Raw genomic sequence first — 24,400 nt, 5'->3', positions numbered from 1 at the left:
AATTCATTTTATAACATTTTGTATATAGATGGAATGTTTTTACAATATTTAATTCTTATAAATTAGGAGCTAATTGAGAGAGTTTAAAAAAGAATGTTCTAAGTAGTATTTTGTATCTCAAATTAAGAATAAATTTATAATTTATCCAATGTAGTATTTTCATGGGAACTATGATACATTTCTAAATTCTTTAATAATCTCTTAAAAAACCTGACTTGTTACAACTTTAGTAAGAATATCCTTTAATTGATTACCAAAACAAATATATGGAAATTCTATAATATTATTTTATCAAACTTTTCCTTAATAAAAAAGCTATTAACTTCTATATTTAATAGTTTATTTTTCTTATATGATATTTAATTTTATTTTTTTTAACGTAGGACTTTCTAATATTTATATTATTCCAAATAATCTTTATTTAAAGAGTGAATATTTTTTACGAATTAAAATTACACTTACATTATTCTTAATACTATTGTATTATCACAATACAATCGAAAAAGAAAATATCTTCGTATCTTGTATCTTGGAGAAGTAGTATGAATCAAAAGTCCTCCCACATAATCTAGTAATCAAAAGCCCCGCAAATTAAAAGTTTTAAATTCTCAGTTTTGTAGGATCTATAATAGCGATTGTACAGAATCGATATAAAAATTCTTGTATAAAAAATTTTCTGTTGAAAAATCTTAAATTGTCAGTTTTTTAGAACCTATAGTAGCAATTTGGCAGGAATAGAGGTTAAAAGTCATGTACAAAAAACTTTTCAATTGAAAAGTCTTAATTAAATTGTTAATTTCATAGACCCTATGACAACATTCTACGAAGAACCGAAACCAAAAATTTTGTATAAAAAACTTTTCAATTAAAAAATCTTAAATTGTCAGTTTCACAATATTTTATGGTAGCGATTATGTAGAAAATCGGTGCCAAAACTATACTATGGCTTTAGGTTTTTTAGAATTGAACTCTATATATTTATGAAAATTACAAAATTGTCACCACACCTTTTTTATGTTTCGGTTTCGTGAGAACTGAAGCGTAATAGACGAGTTAAAAATTTTTTTTACTAGTGTCGTCTAATAACAATACACATTGTAAAGATTTTGTATTTAGTATTATATATATTATATTGATGTTTTTAAATCATTCTCACTATGTCAATTTACATAGGTTTGAGTTTGTTTGTTTTCTTACAATCTCTAAACTTTCTATATTAATACTCGAAACATTCGTCACTTTTGTCATGTTTACACTATAAGTTCTAAGAATTGCTTTTTAAATGTCTGAAGCTCCATTGGTAAAGTATAAAATGAAGAAGAAAAACTAATTTATATTTATGCACTCATAAGTCACATATGATTACACATTTAATAAACTAACTAAATAACTATATTATATTATTTTTTATTTAAAAGAATACATAAGGTTACACTAAATCATGTACAAGTCTTTTAAAATTTTCTTACACGTGTGTTATGTTTGATTATTTTGCAATTCTTCTTCTACAAAATGTTGACTATGTGGGTTGTGTATTTCTGCGTACCAATGAAAATTTATCTCTCCCTACGAAGAATAAAATTTCATGGAGTCTTTTTGCCTATAAAATATCCCATTCCTCTCTTCTCTTGTAAAAGGCATCTACAAGTTCATACCAGTTGTGTAGAGTGTAGTGTACTAAGTGTGGTGAGTTTCCATGGCTAGGGCACATCTTATATCTTCTCCTAACGTCTATTTAGTGACAAATGGTACATATATTCACTATTTTCTAATTTTGTTCATTTTTCATTGCTAATTTATTTGTTGGGTAATATGTGAAAGCATGGTAATTGTAGGTCATTTTTGGGTCAGGAAACTCTCCTTCAAGAGCCTTTCCTGTGCAAGTATGTCTCATCAGTTATACCCTATTCCTTCATCTAAACTATATTATGGTTATTTGATTAGGTTTCTTAGTATCTCACTCTAAAATCTTTTTTTTTTCATCTATTAGGTGGTGGAATCACATTTAATTATCACCCTTCACTACATAATTAATTAATTTATATATATATATATATATATATATATATATATATATATAAGAAAACATAATTTAGCATTTAGTGTAATGTGACACAAGATTAATTTTAAAATAATACAAAAGAGTAAATTTATTTATAATTTTTTTATCAAATAAAAATTTGTGCTTACTTTTGTTTCTTTTTATAGTTTTATAGTTAGTATCTAGTGACATTGAATTATATAAATATAAATATTTAAAAATAAGTTTAGCATATAAATATTAGATTAATCTTATTTATTTTTAATATTTATTTTAGTTTCTTTTTATAATTTTTATTTACTTAGCTAATATTAAGATATTTATTATGAATCTATGTGTTATTAATGTTGAATATGAATCGATATGTGCTATTCTTTCATTTTCTATACAATTCTCATTAAAGTCATTTTTTCATTCTCATTCGTTAATCTCATTACACCCATATCTTTTCATCAACACTCGTCTTCTTCACTCATATTCATCTTATTCATATTCATATTCATATTCATCTTACTTATCTTGATGTCATTTTATTATTATATAACAATATGTACCTATATACAAAGAGAATATATTTTATTTTACACAACTTTTACTTTTATTTTAACTTTTATATTATGATGATTAAATGATTTTTTTTAAGAATATAATTATTAATTGATTAGTTTTTAGATGTGACGGCCGTTTTGAAATATTTTTTTTATAAAATTGTCATATAATTTTAATTAATTTTTGAAAAATAACTGTTATTTTGAAATATGGTTTATAAAATTGTCACACTTATTTTTATTTCTTTATTATTATTTTTAATTCGTACTTCTAATATTAAGTTACATAACCAACTTACATATATGATTAACTTATAATATAATAAAAAATTTAAAAATTATGGGGACAGACTGCGCTGTATTTACTTTATTAATAAATAATAATAATATCTTTACTTAAAAAGTTTATACAAATTAATAAATAAATTCTTATGAATATATAAGCATATATTTAATTTATTTATTTGTTAAACCGTTTTATTTCAAAATTAAAATTAACAAGTTAAACATATTAATTGCAAAGCTACGTCAATTTGACTTCTCAGCGTCTAACCATAAGTAGAAGTCAATTTGACTTCTCAGCGTCTAACCATAAGTAGAAGTGATATGGACCCGTGATGCTAGATTTTTGTCTTGAAAATAAAAACTCATTCATTTTATAAAAGAAATATAATGTCTTTCTTTGGGTTAATATAAAAGAAATATTTTAAAAATTGTGAAAGGCATTTGTGGATAAGTTATTCTTTTTTTCAAATATTTAGGAGAATAAAATGAAACAAAAGATGCAATAACTTTTGCATAATTTATATATGAATTAAAATCAGTTTTAAAGAAATAAAAGCATGAAACATATTTTATAAATTACCTTACAAATAAACATATTTTAATTTGAATTTTCAAATTTACCAATTCCTCGATGCATCATCTTGTCATGATGTAGTTTCAATAATTTTAAATATAGTTTTTGTTGTGCATGCTACAACTTTAACACTTTGTACATTAGGTTCTGGTGGATCAAAAACTTCTCAGCACAAAATAAAAACTCAAATACAATATGATCCTTTGAGGTTTCAACTATCAGCTTTTAATCACCATAAAAGCATTCAGAATTATGCTGTGAAAGCCGTGACTGTACCATCTTCTGAGTTAGAATCTGAAGCTTCCAACTCCAATAACATTGTCGATTCTGTCAAAAATTTCATGGCCGTTTTGTACCAATTTATTTACCCTTACGCATTGTATGGTCAGGTAAGTACAAAATTTTCCATCATTCTCGTAATTAATATTCAAAAGTTATGCTCAATACTAAGTTTTGGATAACTAATACCGTTGTTGTTTTAAATTAACTTAATCTGTATTTTACAGGCAACAGCTGCAATTTCTGCGTCTCTCGTTGCAGTAGAAAAACTATCAGATATATCTCCGTTGGTTTTTATTGGTTTGTTGCAGGTGAGACTCCAAATATAATTTTATTTTTTAAAAGACAACTTAAAATTACCCTTTAACTTCAATAAAAGACATTTTCTTGATTTGTTTTTTAATTTTTCAGGCTGTGTTACCTAACTCTTTTATGGTTCTTTACGCTAATGGAGTGAATCAAGTGTTTGACTTTGAAATAGATAAGGTATGAATATGAATAAGATGTTCACTGACGTACTCCTTCCTTTTTATTAATGGGAGCATCACCAAATTAAAATTTGACCAAAACCCTGACTTTTTTTTTAATTAATTCAGTTTATGCCATATTAAAGTAATTTTACATATATTTTATATACCGAATTAATTAAAATAATCTAAAATATATTTGGATTTTTGGAATGACCTTCAACATTAAAAGTGGTGATAATACTTAACAAGTCATATTACCAAATAAATATATTTTATTGTTGGAATTTATCACGTTTTGTTTTGTACGGATGATTTCTTTATCCTTATATATGACTTTTGCTTTTCTCTACGTACATATGACTGAACATAAATTAATGGAATATTTTTTTCTGCGATACCTATGAATTCTATTTATTAGAATTATCATATCCATTATATATAAATATTAGTCGATGAACTAAGGTTAAGTTATATTTAAAATTTATTATTAGAATAAAATTAATTTAAAATATATAAATAAATAGAAATCAGATTTTATCAATTGGTTTTATAGAGTTGACGGAGATTTATTGTATAAGTCTCTATTCTTCATGCCAACGATTCATCCGCATAAACTTTAGTCTCACCACTTCTAAATGAACGAAACAATCATGCCTAGGCAAGAATTATGAAGCTTGCTCTTCTTTGATTGAGAAGGCCATAAAATAGCCGTACGTGTACAGACGCGATACTGGGCCAATTAAAAACCAAACGAAATAAAAACAACTGAAGAAACTGACTGGGTTGCTACAGTGCAACTGAAAACAGGAAAAAACGCCTCATGACCGAGCGGTTACAATAATAGTAATCACCAAGGTCTGTTACAGAGTTGTTACAATACATGAAACAACACATCAGCAAAGCATAATTACAAAAATACACTAACAACTTAAGTTTATCCAACAAAATTCCTCCGTCAACTTAAGTTCTTCTCTCCTTTATTTCTATCATCTTTCTAAACTATTGAAATGGTGTTATGACAATATCTACTTGCATCAACACAATCTCCTTTTCCATTTTTTGATAACTATGGTTCCATTGGAGTGAAAACTGGATTGCACTTTATCATCTTTACCTTTCTCAACATACATCCTTTAAGACACAAAGATCCTTGCAAAACTTTGGTCCACCTCCAAATCCAAAAAATATCTCATGATGCCTAAATCGATCATTTTGAACTCCTTCTTCATTACTTCTTTTAATTATTCATCTAGCTCGGCTTTGCTTCCAATACAAATCAAATAATCTACATATAAGGTAACAAATAACATACTTGTCATATTCTTCTTTAGGTATAGAACATGTTCATATGGACATTGCTCATAATCATTCTTTTTGAAATAGTCAATTCTCTCATTCCAAGCTTGTAGGGCTTGCTTCAAACCATACAACGCTTTCTTCAGCTTTAACACCTTCTTTTCTTTGCCTCTTCTAATGTAACCCAAAGATTGTTCTACATAAACTTCCTCTTCTAGAACTCCATTCATAAATGCAAACTTTACATCAATTTGTTATATCTTCCAACCTTGTTGTGCTGCTAGTGAAAATATTAACCGAAGTGTTTCCATCCTTGTTACTGGCGCAAATACCTCATTGTAGTAAATTCTTTTATGCTATTTGTAGCCCTTCACCACTAGTCAGACCTTGTAGTGCTCCGCCTCTCCTTTTGCATTGATCTTCTTTTTGTACACCTACTTCACACCTATTGGCCGAGCTCCTATGCATAAATTTGTCAGCTCTCATGTTTCACTTTTTCCAATTGAGTTGATCTCCTCATCCATAGCTTTCTTCCATCTCTCATCAAGCACGACTTCTTAAAACTCTAATCTCCTGCACTTGTCAATAAACATACTACATGTACCTTATAAGTGGAGTTATAAATGTCATTTAGACTTCTAGATATGGGCTGCATAGGTTCATCTTCTTTCACCATTTGATCTATAGGCACCTGGTAGTGGCATTTGAGCTCCTGTTAACCATTGTCGAGTGCTCTCCCTAAGAAATCATCTTTCTGAAGGCTTTTCCTTTGAATTAGCATAGTTTTGATCACTATTTTCATCTACATGGACATATCGACTTACTATAGTCTTGCCTAAAACTAGGTTGTGCAATTTATAGGGTTTTGCTTGTTCATTATAACCAATGAAAACATACCTATCGCTTTTGCCATCAAGCTTCATTTTGAGTTGACTTGGGACATGTTCATATACTATACTACTGAAAAGTTTGAAATGCTTGACACTCGACTTTTTTCCACTCTAGATTTCTTGTGGTGTCACTCCATCCAGCTTCGAATGTCGGCACCTCTTTTGTACATATATAGCACATTATACAACCTTTGTCCAGAACTCCTTTGACATATTCTTCCTTTTAAGAATTGTTCAAACCATGTCAAGAATGGTCTTATTCTTCCTCTCTACCATGCCATTCTATTGTGGTGAATATGGAGTTGTTAGAAATCTCCTTATCCCTTGTTCTTTACAATACTAAATAAAACTTATAGACACAAATTTACCTCCCTTGTCAGACCGTACTATTTTAACTAGCTTGCTAGTCTCTTTCTCCACCATCAGCTTGAACCTCTTAAACATTTCAAATGCCTCTGATTTCTTCTATAAGAAATACACCCAGGTCCTCCGAGAGAAGTCATCCATGAATGGAATAATGTATTTCTTACCATTGAATGAACTAGGTGAAATTGGTCCACACAGATCAGTGTGTATTAGTTTGAGTTGATCTTCTACCTTATACATAGCCGAGTTTGAAAACTTCATTCATTAGTAAATAAACAACTTTTTAACTCGCACATTACGCTTCGATTTTAAAAAAACTTAAGCGTATAAAAAAGCGGTGACAATTTCGTAATTCTGGTGACACTATATGCCTCAGTTCAGTTTGAACCGATGCCTAAGGGGGTATACTGCCTCGGTTCTCTAACCAACCGAGGCGAAAAACCCTGTTGAATCAGACTTTTCACTTGACAGCTTTTTTGAAATAAGTCTACTGCCTCAGTTCTCTAATCAACTGAGGCAAAAAACTCAGACAGCTCTTTCAAAATAGGCCTACTGCCTCGATTCTCTAACTAATCGAGACAAAAAACCCTGACAGCTTTTTCGAAATAGGCCAACTTCCTCGGTTCTCTGACCAATCGAGGCAGTATGTCCTACTAGAAACTAATTATGAACGTTTCAAATCCATTTTGTCAATCTCTACTACCTCAGTTCCATTTTAACCGATGTCATAGGCCCTTTATGCCTCGATTTAAGCGCGAACCGAGGCCTATAGTTAGTAGATATTTTCAAATTTTTCATTTATAATTTTATTTTGAATTTTTTCTGGAAGGCTTAGGCATCATTTGTTTTTATAACAGAGGCAATAACCTCTTCGATAGTTAAATTCCAGAAGCGTAAACAGAGTAAGCACATTTTCGGTCTTTCTTCTTCTTCTTCTTCTTCCATTAGAGAACACAAACTGCTGCTCTCAATCTCGCCCGAAAAGTTTTCCGCTCTATAGCCGCTGCCCTCACCACTGGTCATCACATTTACCTAACTCCTTATCTCTTACCTATATTTATAAATTTCGAAATGAGTTTTTGATTAACGTAGGCTAATTATGGCCCAATTATTGGTAATTACGATCTGTCTTAAACTGGTCAGAATTAACATTAATCTCTCAATTGAATGATTGTTCAGTCTTATCTCTCAACCGTATAGTCACGAAGGGAGCTCGTGTGGGGAAGTAGACCGTTTAGTCATACTGTACATCTTATAAAAAGTATTCTCCCAATTTTAGAAATATTTGTTGTTCTATATCTTCCCTAATTGAGCCAAAAACAAGCTTCCAAAATAGAATGTTGGGTGCAAGCTATGAAATGGTAGCATAGAAAGACATAAGACTTGCTTAGTCGTCAAGGAATATACATAACTTTTATTTTGGTACTTTTTATCATTTTGCAAAGCTCACAAGAGTAAGAGTCATCCTACCTCGAGCATGGCATATTGCCATCCAAATAAGGTTTGTAAATTGAAAAACATGCTTTGAGTCAAGTCTTCACGAATTTGCTTTTGATACCACTCCAAAAGGCCTCTTACCAATGGAAATATGTTATGTATATATAAACCCATATTCATCTCTTATTTTATCTGATGTGGAACTTTGTTTGTACCCAACAATGATTACTATGGCTCTCCATCCCAAAGCTTTCACACACTCTGTCTCCAAGCTAGTACTGTTCGATGTTCACAGTACCGCTTGTGGGGTGTATTACCAAATAAATATCTTTTTGTCTTGTCCAATGCCTACGTGTAAGGTTTGTTACTTTTTGTTATGTAGGGGTGATTTCTTCATCCTAATATATATGACCTTGCTTTTCTATAGATGACAACACATTAATCAATGAAATACTTTTTCTGTGAGGTCTATGAATTCTATGAAGTCCGTTTACAGGTTCTTGTAGAAAAATAATCCCTTTATAATTTCGAATCGGAAATCTTCCTATAATTACCACATGCTTTGATAGGACAGTGAAGGCATGTAACTTTTTATAGTGTACAAACCTTTTGGATGTTTCTTAGAAGTAATCTATGTTACATGTTTTATTGCAGATAAACAAACCGTATCTTCCATTGGCTGCTGGCAAATTATCCTTCAGAACTTCTGCCTTTATTGTTGCCTTAGCTGCAATTTTGGTGCCATATGGATCCATCACTTTTTAGAATAAAAGATTTTAAGATTAGATTCATTGAAAAAGGAGAATTACGGTTTTATTCTATTTTACAGGGTTTAGGGTTTAACTTGATGATAGGTTCTCCGCCATTGATTTGGAACTTTGTGGTGTGCGTTACATTATGGACTTGCTATTCAGTCAATGTGAGTCTTTCCAATGGCATTTAAACTGAGTATTATGTTTTAAGGTATAAGTATTGGTGCACTGAGTATTCTTATATATATTCTGCAGTTGCCTTTCTTACGATGGAAGCAATATCCGGTGATGGCATCATTACTCATATTTGTTTGTGGGACATTTATAAATCCAATTGCATACTTCCTTCATATGCAGGTTCTGTCCTATCACTATATCTTTGCCTTTCATAGATCTTAGTATTGAATAAGCGTATTCCAACTTATTATCACTTTCAAAGAATAATGACAAATTTTCATCCCATGATTTTTGGGTTAGTTTCATCCCAAGATTTTCAATCATTCATTTCAATCCATTAACCAGAAATGGATCTACTAAATTGCTAATTGATGTAACAAATGTTCAGACGTTTGTGTTGAAGAGGCCACTTGTGTTTACAAGATCATTCATTGTTTTTCTGTTGTTCATGAGTTTCTACTCTCCTGGTATAGCATTAGCCAAGGTAAACTCTTTATTTTCTCATGACATGTATTCATTTTCCAACATCAAGCTTTTGGTTCAATAATGTAAAACCTTGTATTGAATCTGTGTAGGATATACCAGACGTAGAAGGAGATATAAAACATGGCGTTGATTCTTTCGCCGCACGTTTAGGCCAGAAAAATGTATGTTTCTTAAATTCAATATTTTCTTTTGGTTATCTTCTCTTTGTATAATATTTGATAGATTCTAAATCTTTGATAGATATTTTGGATTTGTGTTTTCCTCTTGGAAATGGCATTTGGAGTTGCCTTCTTGGCAGGAGCATCATCTTCATCTCACTTTTGGATTAAAATTGTCACGGTAACATATTTTTATTACATTGTTGGAATTTTATTAGCTATGCATAATTTATTTGTTTTCTTTTTCCGCAACATGTAGTTTCATTTTGATGAGCAGAGTCTTATAATAATACCCGGTTTTCTCCGAGTATATTCTTTTCTAATAAACTAAGCAGATTTTTATTTGTTTTGTATATTTGTCTAATATGTTTTACTTCCAAAAATAAATAGTATCTTTTTTTTAAAAAAAAAAGTAAAATCTATCTACTTTTTTTTAAATGTCTTATCTTAAAAATACTAATTTTAAATTAAAAAAAATAGTTTAATGGTTCTTTTAAGTGATGTATACATTAATATTTAAAATACCACAACTTATTTCTTTATTTAAACAGGCATAGGGTTCAATTATTAATATAACACAAGATTTTGTTTTTAAACTTTTGTGATAAATTTTCTCACTAATACTAATAACATGTAACGGTTTTGAGTATTCTATATTTCGTTCGTCCAACAAGAGAGACTGCGTTGTCGATAGCAAAATAGACTAAAAGTGAAGTACACATTGTTGTTTCCTTTTGAACCTCTCTATACATACGAAGTTTCTTACAGTTCAACAACATCCCTTATGTTTAACATTACTTTCTTATGGTATATGCCATATATCTGTATTTAGATTAACAGATTTCTTAATTTTTTTTAATATAGGTTTATTGTTTTTTATATATCATTATAAATGAGCACAAAGTTATTTAAACTTTTGAACAAAATTTAAACAAAATCTGTGTTATGTTTTAGTGTCTTGGAAATGTTGTTCTTGGTTCAATTCTGTGGTACCAGACCAAATACGTAGATGTGACAAATCCAGCTTCCACTAGATCCTTCTATTCCCTTATCTGGAAGGTAATTATTCTCTTAAACACTGTTTCCATTTGATTAGTTAATATCCAGATTATAAAGGAAACATCTAATAACATAAGTACTTATGTGTTTGTTTTTGCAGTTGATGATGGGATCATACGTTCTCCTGCCTTTAATTAGATAAAGTGTAACTCAAGATTAAACAACTTTTGCAACACATGCAACAGAATAACATAGAAAGCCGTCGCATCTAAGTTTATTGAAGAATAAAAATTACACATGTACGTGTTCTCTAGATCTGATGAGTTTAGTATCAGTAAGTTTTTTTTTTTTTTTCAATTGTGATGATTTTCATTATATATCGAGCATTATCTCTATACACACATATTTCATTAAAGGAATAAAAAAATACAACCAACTTGTTATGATATGATTACCCTAAAGTATGAGTGCTAGCATATGAGCTTTTATCCACTTCAAAGTGTTATTTTATAAAATACAGTCAATAAAAACTCATCTCCCTAAAACATGCGTCAAAGAAGCACATGTCTTTCATTTTATATGTTGGTATATCTTGATTCACAACAATAAAAATAAAATAAAAAGATATTTAAAAAAACACAAATTAGTAATATATAATTATGTAATAGATTGAAAAATTATTTTAATAAAAACATCAATATAAAATTTATAAAAAGAATAAATTTTATTTTAATTTAGAAAAGAACAAAATTAAAAAAAAAATATTGTTTCATTCTGAAAAAAATAATTAAAAGTAATTGAATCAAAGACATAATAACTAATTAAATTTAAATTAAGTTAATCATACTTCACATCAAAACTATAATATATGACAGCTATCACGTCATGGACTTTATATGACAGCATAAATATTTTAAAAAAACACAAATTGACATGTGGTCCATTATCTCATTATTAAGAAAATCTGTGTAAAACAGTTTTTTAAAAATTAAGACGTAATTAAAATTTTTTTAAAATTGAAAATTAACTTCACACATTCTAACTTGGTACCAGAGGGGTTAAACTTATAAGAATATAAACCATTAGAAAAATGAATCAATTTAGAATTGTATAACTGAATAATGGAAATCACTAACGCTCTGTTAGCTTTGAGGTGATATACTGTAGAGAATGATTTGCACGGATAGCCCACCATAATTATCTCACTTTTAATCACTATATTAAAAACATATTTTCGATAAATATTTATCAACATATTTATTTTTGCCAATAAACTGAAATTATCAACGAGTTTACCAGCAAATGTGTAATGAATTTACCAGCTAATATATTGTCGGTAAAAGATACGCGTCATGAGTTATAGCCCTCACTAGTTGGCTGACTAAATTGGATTAAAAATTTCCCATCTTCACATAAACCTCTTCTTCCCTCTTCTCAAGCAATCCTTTGTAAAAAAAACACAATCTCCTTTAAGTCTTGTTCACTTGAATAGATTTGGGGAAAAGTGATTGAAGAGATTTGAGAGTAAATTTTTTTGTTATTTATTTGACTGAATTTGGAGGTAAGTAAAAGTGGATTTGGAAGTAAAGTTTGTGAGAATTAGTGTAGGATTTGATTGACATGACAAATTAAAAAAATTTACTTCCAAATCCACTCTCATTTACCTCCAAATTCACTCAAATAAACAACAACAAAATTTTCCTTCAAATCCTCTCAAATCCCCTCAATCACTCTTCCCAAATCCATTCAAGTGAACAAAGCCTTAGTGATTGTGCGATCAAACCTCTTCATGGAAAGCGTTATTAGCCATCATGGTGCTTCGTCCATGTCAACGTCATGTGTGTCGCCATCCTTGTGAGTTTTCCCTCTACTTAACAGCGAAAGCGAACCTCTTGGTGGAGAAAACAAAGCTTCCTTCCCTCATTGTGCAAAGCAACCTTGTTTAGTCCTTCTCAATTGGCGACCATCTTTGTCCATGTTACCGTGGTAGTGGTAGGTCTATAATTCTTTCATTAGCAAATTCGCTCTACTATGACTCACTCTCGGTATTCCTGCGTTTTCCAGGCCATTCGTGTGGTGTGTTGAAGCTACAGAGATGCATCATTCAAAGAGCTACCCAATTAGTAGGTGTGATCATTTTTCCCTTTCTCTTTCGAGCGCTAATTGAATGATGTATTTATCATTTGATTGGTGTTTATGTAGTAATATGTCTTTATGTGTAGTTTCAATCATCATGAATGATGTTCATAAAGGGTTATATTGCCTACATTAACATATATATTTCAAAATTATTATGTGTAGTAGATAATGTCATGTCTCTGTACATGCCATGTAGTATATATATATATGGGGTTTGCTAACGTGCGTACGCCTGTTTTTCAGTTGGTACATTTTAGCAATGTGTACCGGATTTTAGTAGACAAAAATACCCTTATATATCATGGATTCTAAGTTTTAAGGTTAAGGGTATTTTAATAATTTTCATTCTCAAAACTTAAAAAAAAAAAAAAAAAACCCAAACCCTTACTCACCTCTCTCATTCCTCTCAATCCTTTCTCTTTCATCTCTCTCACTCCAACCTTTTCTCTGTCATACCTACTGTAGCCCCAATTGAAAAAATCAGAAACACTTGCCTTTAAACAATTTGCCTTTGTAAAGAGTTGAGTCATTGACATATTCACCTTCAGGCAAAGGTTCATTCAAGATCTCTTCAATTTCACCATCTTCACTAATTTCTCTAATTTCATCATCTGCATATGTTGAATCATCATCTCTAAAAAAACCCTCCAGGCCAATTACCAATTCTTTCGAATGTCATTATGCTTGTGAAAATTAGATAAAATTATATACGACAAAAATTATAAAATGAAAACTCATTATAAAGTCATTTTTTGTAAGAAATTGTTTAACAACGAGTGTTTCTGGTTTTTTCCAGGCCAATTACCAATTCCTCTGATGTCATTATGCTTGTGAAAATTAGATAAAATTATATAAGACAAAAATTATAAAATAAAAACTCATTATAAAATCATTTTTTGTAAGAAATTGTTTAACAACAAGTATTTCTGATTTTTTCCAGGTCAATTACCAATTCCTTTATGCTTCTGAAAATTGGATAAAATTAGATGAGACAAAAGTTATAAGATCAAAACTCATTATAAAATCATTTTTTTGTAAGATTGTTTAAGGGCAAGTGTTTTTTTCAATTGGGGCTACAGTAGGGTGTTTCTGATTTTTTTCAATTGGGACTACAGTAGGGATGACAGAGAAAATATTGGAGTGAGAAAGATGAAAGAGAAAGGGTTGAGAGGAATGAGAGAGGTGAATAGGGTTTGGGGGGTTTCTTTTTTTTTTTTTTAGTTTTGAGAATGAAAATTATTAAAATACCCTTAACCTTAAAACTTAGAATCCATGGTATATAAGGATATTTTTGTCTACTAAAACCCGGTACACATTGCTAAAATGTACCAACTGAAAAACAGGCGTACGCGCGTTAACAAACCCCTATATATATATATATATATATATGAAAAAGGAACCTTTTTGCTATAACTCATTCGTTGTTGCAAGTATTTTTTGTTGTCTGAACTATTGAATATGATTACAATACTATTGCAACAAAGGATTATGATAAGGGTTATTTTCAAAATTTGGCAATGATTTTCTTATTGAGGCAGAAAAGGCTAGGGGTTGACCTCGAATAACAACCGAAGGAAAAAAGGTCATTATTTTGCCTCCATTCAAAAAAATCGAAGCAATATAGACCCTTAAAATTAAATAATTAATTAAAATCTAATATACTCTATGGTCTCGGTTCTTGTCATAACTGCTGCCAAAAGCACTGTATGCTTCAGTAATTATAGCAATCGCGACCAAAAGTAGTTAAAATATTTATTTAATATTTGAGGATCTTCGGACTCGGTTAAAGCTAGAACCAAGGCCATAGACATTTTTTCCTCAATTTTTACTACAATCATTGACTAAATTTTGTGTTTTCTTAGTGATCGTTTTATTTCTGTAACATTCCATATCTCAGAAATAGACCTATATATAAAGACGAGTATCTGCAACACATAAATACAGTCCAAAATATATTTTCCAATGAGTAGTGTATATTAACTATTTAGTTATGATTTTTGGTTTTGATAGGTATGGTTATTATTTTTGGTTGAAATTTTTTTTACCACTCCTTGGAACCCGTATTTCAGGAGAAACACTCCAGGAGCCCTTATTTTTTGTCAATTTGAAGTTTAAAAATTATTTAGAAAGTCAATGTTGCAATTTCAAGAACCATAAACTTTTTCTCTAGTTGGTAGATTCAACATTACTATATATCGATTTCAGGTAGAATTAACTTTCTAATATTATTGTAACTCGCAAAGCAATTCACTAATGTAAAATAGACTTATTAAGTCTGTTCAGAAAAAAAAAATAGACTTAAAAAATGTGCGGTGACAGTTTTGTAAATAAAAGTTATATTTTTAAGTATGTTACTTTTCTAACCAACTTAAATTAGTATTTTTTACATCTATTACTTTTCTAACAGACTTAAACTAATATTTTTACATCTGGTACTTTTCTAACAAACTTAAAAATGTGTTATTTTTACATTTCTTGCTTTTTTAACCGACTTAATTTAATATTTTACATATGTATTTTTGTAACAGACTTAAAAATGTCTTTTAACCTACCCAAACAGATTCACATTTTCAGTTTCACTTGCTCTTCCCTTAAAAAAACAATAGCAATAACATTTTACACTTACCAAATCTTCTCCCAAATCAAAACCCTAAAACTTCATCCCAAATAAAAGACGTAAACACCAGTTAATGTTGCCTCCCTCTTGCATTAGATTCAAACGCTTCTCGATGGAGGAAGCCCTTGAAATCCCACGTGCCAAGGACACGAAGGAGAGAGGTTCTCGAAGCTTCTAGGAGGAGCCTCAGTTCTGCCTAAGTCACTTTGCTCGTTAAATGATGCCTCAATCTCTTGAAGGATAGCACCTCAGGTGCTCGAGCTGGCGACCACTTCATGCTCCAATTCAATGTGTTCGCTTTCGTGGGAGAATGGTGGAGGCACAAAAAGCAAGGATCTAGAAAGCTTAAGAGTGAGAAGAAGCGAGGGTGCAAGCTAGAAAGCGTTTCGGTTTAAGTATAGAACGTGTGAAGTTACGGGGTTTGGTGGAGGTGTGTTTTTGGAGAAGACAAACTAAGCTCCAGGTATGGGGAACTAGTTTGTTTTATTTTGTTTAGATGAAATTATCTGTGAAGTTGGTGCTTATCTATGAAATTGGTGTTTGTTGTTTGGTTCTTGTTTCATTTTTTTTAGGTTGTTATGGAACTATGCTATGTTTGAGTTCAAATAAAAGAGAAAGGTGATAAGGAGAAATGGGTTTAAAGGTCTAAACGTGGTTGGGTTATGTTTCTGCAGTAGGTTAGAGTAGTTATATTAAAATATTATATTGAATTAAGAATGGGGTATTAGTTGTTTCGTTTAGAAATTGTTTGATAAGTTGTATGAAGGATATGTTTGATGGTTGATGGATTATAAATTGGTGGAATAACTATTCGTATTTTATTAAGTGTTTTTTAAGCAATATATGAATTATGTTAAGCAATATATGAATTATTATGTGTTAAATTGATTATTAAGAAGCAAAGCATGATTCAGTGGTGGAAACTTGAATTATTGGAATTTGTTTTATATACTAGTTTGTTTCCAATGAGTGAAATTATATGTAAGTATAATTATATGTGAGTATTGATTATTGGAATTCACTTGAAAAAATATTTGTGTAGGGGTTTTGGCATCGATTGTTCTTAGAACCGAGGCCAAAAACCCCCAACTAACAATCCTATCTACAACCTGACAAATTCTCTGTGCAAGTATTTTGGCCTCTGTTGCTCTTAGAACCGAGACCAAAAACCCTCTACCCCACTTACATTCCCCCTAAATACTCTGACGTTTGAAGTGACAATTTTTTCTGAGTGGAGTCTATGGCCTTGATTTCTCGAAGAACCGAGGCAATAGACCTGATGTCAGTTGTAACGATCTGAATTCCTAACTTTGAAAAATAATTAAAATATATTTTTTTATAGGTTTTGGCACGAATTTTCTTAGAACTGAGGTAATAACCCTATTCTACTTTAGTTTGGCGCGTAACCGAGGTAACATGGTCAATTAAAATTTCAAAAATGCTATTTAAATTTAATTTCGAATTTTTTCTGTGGAGTTTAGGCTTCGGTTCGTTGTAGAACTGAAGTAGTATGTTCCCTACTGCTTCGGTTCCTTGCAGAACTAAGGTAGTATCCCCTGTCCAAGTTAAATTTTCGCGAAAACATGAACAATTCCTTCTTCTCCAACGTTTTCTACAACTTCTTCTTCCTTGTCACATTGTGCCGCCGCGATTTTCTCTCTTTTTCCTTGCCACTGTTGCGCTGCCGTCTTCACTGTAGAAGGGTTTCCTTCCTCATTTTTCATCACCTATGTTATATCCGATGAAATTTGGCTTTGGTCGTTGGAGTTTTTTTGTTTTTTTTTTGCAATTTTAGGTTGGTTTGATGCGTTTTTTATTGTTTTGGATGATCAAACTTATGTTTTGTTGTATTTTTTTGTAGGTATTGTGTTTTTGCTTTGAAATTTGTTCCGACCGTGAATAGACGCATATTCTCCATTATTCTATGGTTTTTGACTCTCTCAAGTTCCTATTATTTTGTTTATTAATTTTTATTTCGTTAATTTTTAATTTTTTGTATATTGAATATGATTAATTATGTATGATTGTATGATTGAATTGATTGTATGTTGAATATATTGTATAATTGAATGATTGTATGATTGTAATTTTGTATAATATTTACGTATGGATCGAAAATGGATTAATTTACCACGCATTAGTGTTGAGTACGAGAGAGGAATAGAGGAATTTATAAAATTTGCGCAACGTAATGAAGGTAGAAGTGATGATGAAGTGAATTTTAGATGTCCTTATGTGAACTGTTTGAATGGGAGAAAGTTGAACGCAACCCAAAATAGGGAACATCTTATCTGTGATGGTTTCCTACGATGCTATACAACATGGATATGGCACGGCGAATAAATACATTTTCCGACTGTCTCCCAAACTGAAAATGTTATTGATTCCACCATGGAAGAAGATCGACCGGATGAAGACAAATTAGAGGACATGATCCGCGATGTTGGCGCAAAAATTTTTGCTAAAGCTCATGTGTATGAGACGATGTCGACTGATGTAGAAACACCTTTGTATGTCGGTTTAACTAAGTTCACACGGTTGTCAGCGGTGTTAAGGCTCATGAATTTGAAGGCGTCCAATGGATGGACTGATAAGAATTTCACAGAATTGTTGATTGTTAACTCATTGACAAGTGTACCAAATCGTATCAAGTAATATAAAATGGTAAGACCAAGTATCGTTTCCCTAGAGACTCGTGTTCCTAAACAATGGTGTAATACCTTAACCAATTAAGACTAAAGAACGATTTCAATGATTAAAATTAGGCTTAATACCTGTTTTGGTCCCTCTTTAGAGGGGCAATGTTCAAGTCCATCCTACCTTTTTTAAAAAGTTCAATGTGGTCCCAACTTGTGAAAAAAGTGGACAATTAAATCCTTTTTGGTGACGGCGTTAAATATTTAACGATCCAGCTGACAGCGTGGAGTGATGTGTGCAACGTGGCTGTTTAGGTTCATAACATGGCTGCATAAGGGGTAAACATGTGATTTTGATTAAAGTTCACGTGACAGTGATTAAAAAATTCTGAGTTAGGGATTGGGTTGCAGAAATCGCGATTTGGGGTTAAGCATTTTGGAGGAGCTGTCTTCTAAATTGGGTGATCTTGAAGCTGAAATCTGCAGAGCAAATTGAATTCCGCAAATCTGGTTAGGGTTTACATTTGATAATTTTAAGTGGTTGAGGTTTTTCGATATGTTTTGATTGTTGTCGCGTTTCAGGGGGTTTAACTATGGGTGAAATTGTTTTGTATGAAAAGTTGTCTTGTTTTGATGCATGATAGTGGTCCCACAGGTCTTACTTTTACTGAAATTAGTGGTCCCCTGTTTGCATTTGAAGGGTTCGGGTAGGGATGTGTGATGACATGTTTCGGGTAGTGGTCCACCATGGTGGGACCTTGATCAAAGAAGTCCCCTTTAATTATATAGGCGGGGAGATAGTTAATTGGGACGTAGACCCCGATAAATGGTGTTATTTTGGAGTATTAGGTTCACTTAAACATATGGGTTACATGCAAGTAGAAGAATTATATTACAATGTCCAACATGTTCTACATAAGGTTGATGATGATAAATGAGCTATGAACATGATGAATGTGGCTAAGTATTTGGGGAAAGTGAACCTGTATGTTGTGCATGGGGTGGACGAAGCAACTATCTTAGAAAATGATGAGAATGAGATTCTTTTCCTATGTGAAGGTCATGCAGAGAGTGGTGAGGGTAGTGGCATAGGAGGAGAAGCACATGTTAAGGGTGGTGAAGAAGGAATTACAGACGTAGTGGAGGGTGCAGTGGAGGTTGAGAATGACTATGCAGTGGATGTTGACAATGAGGATGCACGGGATGTGGAGAATGGCGATGCATTGGAGGTTCAGAAGGAGGATTTTCTGGATGTTGACAATAAGGATTGCCTGGATGTTGAGCATGACGATGCATTGGAGGTTGAGAAGGAGGATTTAGTGGATAATGAGGATGTTGAGCATGAGGATGCAGAAGTTGTTGAGGTTGCAGTGGAGGTTGAGAATGAGGATGAAGTTGAGGATGTAAGTGAAGAAGCATTGGAAGTGGATAATGAGGATGAAATTGAGGTCAAAAGTGAACAACTAATTGACGTGGACATTCAGGATGGAGGGGAGGTTGATAGTGAAGAAGAAGTGGAAGTGGAAGTGGAAGTGGACAGTGATGATGAAGCAGGAATGGATGATCTGAGTGGTGATGAATACGTGGATGAAGACAGTGAAAAAGAAACCTAACAATGTAGGGGTTTGTCAGATGATGATTGGGAGTCTGATAAGCTTTTAACTCCTGAAAATAGTGCAAGTGAGGAGGATGACAATGATGATACAATATATGTAGGCCATTTCTCTAAATATGCAAAGCAGAAGTCCATGGCAGATTACAAGTGGGAAGTGGGCACTATTTTTACTGACAGGGAAGAGTTTAAGGATGCTATTAGAAGGTATGTTGTTCATGCTGGGAGGGATCTAAAATTTATCAAAAATGATAACCGTAGGGTGAGGGTGACATGCATGGGTGGCCAAGGTAAGTGCCCATGGCTAGCTTATTGTGGTTATTTACCGTCACGAAAAATTTGGCAATTGAGGAAGATAATTGATACTCAGTTGTAGTAGGCAACTTAATATTAAACTGATGAATGCTAAGTGGTTAAGTCAGGAAATAGATAGATCTTTAGTTGAGAATCCTAGTTTAAAGGTGAATGATATTTGTACTAAAACATTAAGAAAATGGAATACAAATGTTTCAATATCCAAGGCAAGAAGGGCAAAGTTAATTGCCATAAGACAGGTTGAAGGAGATTTCAAAGAACAGTATAAAAGGGTGTACGACTATGGACATGAGCTATTGAGGTGTAATCTAGGGTCAACAATGCAGATTAAAGTTGACTCTTATAATGGTGACCCAATCTTTCAAAGAATGTATGTTTGTCTCAAAGCTTGTAAAGATAGTTTCATAAGTTGTAGGCCCATTATATGTTTAGACAGATGTTTTTTGAAAGGTGTTTACAAGGGGGAGCTGCTGACTGCTGTTGGTAGGGACCCAAACGATCAAATGCTACCCCTTGCCTATGCAGTAGTAGAAGTGGAGAACAAAGACAACTGGACATGGTTTTTGCAATTGTTAATTGAAGACCTCGGGGGCACTGAAGTATGTGGAGGGTGCACATGGATGTCAGACCAGCAGAAGGTATAATGTACTACTTATATTCATTTTTAGTTAATGCTTTTATATAGGATATGGTTTTATTACTAAATTTAATTGTGCAGGGGTTAGTCTTAGCTATCAAGGAGCTTCTGCCTCGGGCAGAACAAAGATACTGTTTAAGGCACCTCTATGCAAACTTTAGGAAAAGGTTTGGTGGGCAGGTATTAAAAAATCTGATGTGGAGTGCTACAACCAGTACATATCCCCAGGCTTGGGAGTGAGAAATGCTGAAAATTAAAGAAGTCAATGTTGAAGCATCTAAATACCTCATAGGCATTCCCCCAAGGTAACCCATTAGCCATTATATACACTTTAGTGTCACAGATGCATTGTAACCCATTTGAGAATTCTTTTGTGCAACAGGTTTTGGTCAAGGTCTCGCTTCATAGGTCAACCAATGTGTGATACCCTTGATAACAACATCACTGAAGCTTTCAACAATGTTCTCATTCATGCAAGAGGAAAACCAATTATCACAATGATGGAGGATATCAGAGCGTATCTCATGAAAAGGTGGGCCACCAACAGAAGCAAGGTGGCATCTATGGACTTCACAATATGCCCAAAGATAAAGAAGAGACTTCAGAATGAATGTAATTTGTCAAGATTTTGGCTGCCAAGGTAATGTTATCATTTCTTTTTATATACATTTTTTTATTTACGTACATTGTTCATGTGCTTCATTTCTTTCAGCTGGGCTGCACGAAAGATTTTTGAGGTTAGGCACACTTCATCCGTTGGGAACAAGTTCACAGTGGACCTGGACACTAAAGAGTGTAGCTGTAGAAAGTGGATGATCAGTGACATCCCATGCTGTCATGCAATTGCAGCAATGAACTACTCCAATGTTGATCCAGAAAATTTTATACCCACTTGATTCAGAAGATCCACATATGAAGAGGTCTATATAATTTTTCCACTCAATGGTCCCCAACTATGGCAAACCACAAATTTCAATGATGTACTACCACTAGTGATAAGGAAGTTGTCTGGGAGGCCAAAGAAAAAAAGGAAGTTGAAGGCATGGGAGTTAATTAAGGACGACACTCAAATGCGTGTTGGAGGGCATAGGAAAAAGTGTAGCATTTGCCTTTAGAGAAAGCACAACAAGAATAACTGCCCTTTACGGCCCCAACCAGCAGAAGCAACCCAGCCAGCAGCAGCAACCCAGCCAGCAGTTGCAACCCAGCCACCAGAAGCAACCCAGCCAACACAAACAACCCAGTCAGCAGAAACAACACAACCATCACAGCCACCTCCAAGTTCCCCAACCCCTCTACCATCACATCCACCAACTCCCCAATCATCCCGTCCAACAAAATTCAATGTCAGAAGAAAAGATAGATAGATAGATGAATTGCTTTATTATGTACTGTACTGTCTTTATTTTGGTGACAAACAAGTATTGTCTTTTTAGATGAATTGGAGGTTATATGTATTGTCTTTTACTTTGGTCACAAACATGTATTGTCTTTTTAGATGAATTGGAGGTTATATGTATTGACTTTTACTTTGGTGACAAATATGTATTGTCTTTTATGTTGGTCAACTGATATGTATTTGAGGTATGATGTATTGGAGGTATTATGTGTCTTTACATTAAATGGAGGGATTATGTACTGCCTTTATTTAATAAATCAAAGTGGTTTCATCATGTTTCGGTCAAAGCTTGTACTTAGATTTGTAATATGTGCCATTAGTCATCATCATATGCCTTATTGGGTTGACCTATTTCAATATTTTTAAACCAAATGGGGGACTGATTTGAATAATCTCCACTGAATTTAACTTCATATAATGAATTTTTAAACCAAATGGGGGACTGATTTCAACATTTTGTACATTGCATTGCATAACGGATGTTACACCAACCAAAACACCTCCGCATTGTATACGTACTTTTTTTAAGCATCCAAATACATAACAGGTATTAAGCCAACTTATAACAAACACCCAAATTCACGATCTAACTAAATCAACCTAAACACAACTTGAAAATGACAAGGTCAACCACAATACAAACACACAAAGCTACAACTAACAACTTCATCATTTTCTGAATTTTCTGCAAATCCTTCACTGCATTTTCCAGCTCACTTATTCTCTTCCGAATTGTGCAATCTTTTTCATCGACATTATCTTCACAACACCACTTGAAAAAGTTACAGCAGCTCCCAATTGAAGATCCACCCTGTTATTCACCATGTTAGGGAATCTATGAACAAATGCATCAAGTCAAGTCAAGAAAACATTAACTAAGAAGGGTATACTTCAAACCTTGTAATGAGGACAACCCCAAAAATTTCTCCCAGCATTCTTCGTAGTTCTGGCCACTTTGATTACTGTAATATCACCACAGTAACAAGTAGGGATTAACCCACCTCCCCTACAAGCACCACCATGGGACGAACGAGAAGATCCTTTGACCCAACTTTTCGAAAACGAAGAACACCCTTGGGAACCCATTACCATGTCTTCCCAAACACTTCCCAATCCTCAAAGACCAATTGGGAGAAAACCAAACCCGAACCCCTCTTAATGAAAATCACTACCATTGCCATGTGAACTTTAATGAAAAACACTGTCACTGCCACATTATGAACCTAAACAGCCACGTTGCACAGATCACTCCACGCTGTCAGCTGGATCGTTAAATATTTAACGCCGTGACCAAAAAGGATTTAATTGTACACTTTTTTCACAAGTTGGGACCACATTGAACTTTTTAAAAAAGGTAGGACGGACTTGAACACTGCCCTTATAAAGAGGGACCAAAAGAGGTATTAACCCTTAAAATTAAAATGCAATAAGAGTAAACGTAATAACTTGAATGTAAAATTTGATCAATTGAGGCTAAACAAAAGAGTGAATGAATGATGTTGATAATATGAGATGATAATGTTGTTGGGGTTTAGATTTCACCGTCCTTACTTTCATGCATAAAAGAATTCATCTTCTTCATTTAATTGTTAATGTCACTCTCTAAATTACTTAGAAACCGATGTCTCAGCGTAAAAAGCCTATCCATAATTATTAGACCACAATGTTTTGCATCCCTAATAATCAATTCTGCATTACGAAAAGAAGCTTAAGACAACCAAACGTTCTATCCCTGTGTCTAGGCAATAGTCTATTTCGGTGAAATTCTCCAGATTTTGGTTCGTAGGTATTTCCCAATAACAAAGAAAGTCACACATCATGCTATGAGTGATCAAAACATAACAAGCATTGAGTAAAGGAGAAAATCACTAACAAGTAATGAAAGAAGCATAAAATATTTAAAACATGTTCAAATGCATGAAAGTTTAGAGGTTACATCTTCCCCAAGAACAAATGATTTTAGTTCTCCATTGTCATGGAGAAACTTGGTGTACAATGATGGAAGAACGAGATAAAAACCCTAGAAAGAGAAGAGGATAGCTTGTGCATGCCAAATCTGCCTCTAAATAGTCGAAAAGTGTCTTTCTGAGCTTCAGTCGTCAAAATATATGAACCCTAGGGCGTGCAAGTCCCTAAATAGATCAAAATTGGATCATGGGCCAACGTCACTGAGCTTAGCGCCCTAAGTGAGGGCAACCAGGCGCAACTACGAAGAGACTAGCCCTCAGCACCTTGGCTGAGGGCAACCAGGCGTCTTGCTCTCAAGAACCAATTGTGGTTTGAGAAT

General features: G+C 32.8%; 2 protein-coding genes and 1 pseudogene across 3 annotated transcripts; all 3 read left to right on the top strand.

The window, feature by feature from the left end:
- The first annotated feature begins 1,696 nt into the window (after nucleotides 1-1,696).
- On the top strand, nucleotides 1,697-10,960 carry LOC124835144 (glycinol 4-dimethylallyltransferase-like). 2 transcript variants are annotated; one of them, XM_047310034.2, is made up of 13 exons: nucleotides 1,697-1,748; nucleotides 1,836-1,883; nucleotides 3,593-3,837; nucleotides 3,955-4,038; nucleotides 4,139-4,213; nucleotides 8,841-8,924; nucleotides 9,016-9,105; nucleotides 9,194-9,295; nucleotides 9,504-9,599; nucleotides 9,691-9,762; nucleotides 9,842-9,940; nucleotides 10,714-10,818; nucleotides 10,919-10,960. In XM_047310034.2, exons 1-13 carry the CDS (start codon nucleotides 1,697-1,699, stop codon nucleotides 10,958-10,960), a joined length of 1,194 nt encoding a protein of 397 aa, XP_047165990.2. The 2 variants fall into 2 exon arrangements, with proteins under 2 accessions (XP_047165990.2, XP_087952280.1); XM_088096154.1 differs by having other exon boundaries at nucleotides 3,581-3,837.
- An 8,053-nt stretch (nucleotides 10,961-19,013) lies between these two features.
- Nucleotides 19,014-19,853, top strand: LOC148193977 (uncharacterized; annotated as a pseudogene).
- A 45-nt stretch (nucleotides 19,854-19,898) lies between these two features.
- Nucleotides 19,899-21,610, top strand: LOC148193976 (uncharacterized). Its single transcript, XM_088097071.1, has 5 exons — nucleotides 19,899-20,052; nucleotides 20,528-20,715; nucleotides 20,796-20,881; nucleotides 21,097-21,354; nucleotides 21,427-21,610. The coding sequence occupies exons 1-5, from the start codon at nucleotides 19,899-19,901 to the stop codon at nucleotides 21,608-21,610; spliced, it is 870 nt and encodes a 289-aa protein (XP_087953197.1).
- Nucleotides 21,611-24,400: the final 2,790 nt, after the last annotated feature.

The sequence above is a fragment of the Vigna umbellata genome, chromosome 8 (assembly GCF_029865625.1).
Source record: "Vigna umbellata cultivar VRB3 chromosome 8, Vumbellata_1.0, whole genome shotgun sequence".
Lineage (NCBI taxonomy): Eukaryota > Viridiplantae > Streptophyta > Magnoliopsida > Fabales > Fabaceae > Vigna > Vigna umbellata.
Note: the sequence above shows the minus strand (reverse complement) of the source record. Positions and strands in the feature narration are given on the sequence as shown.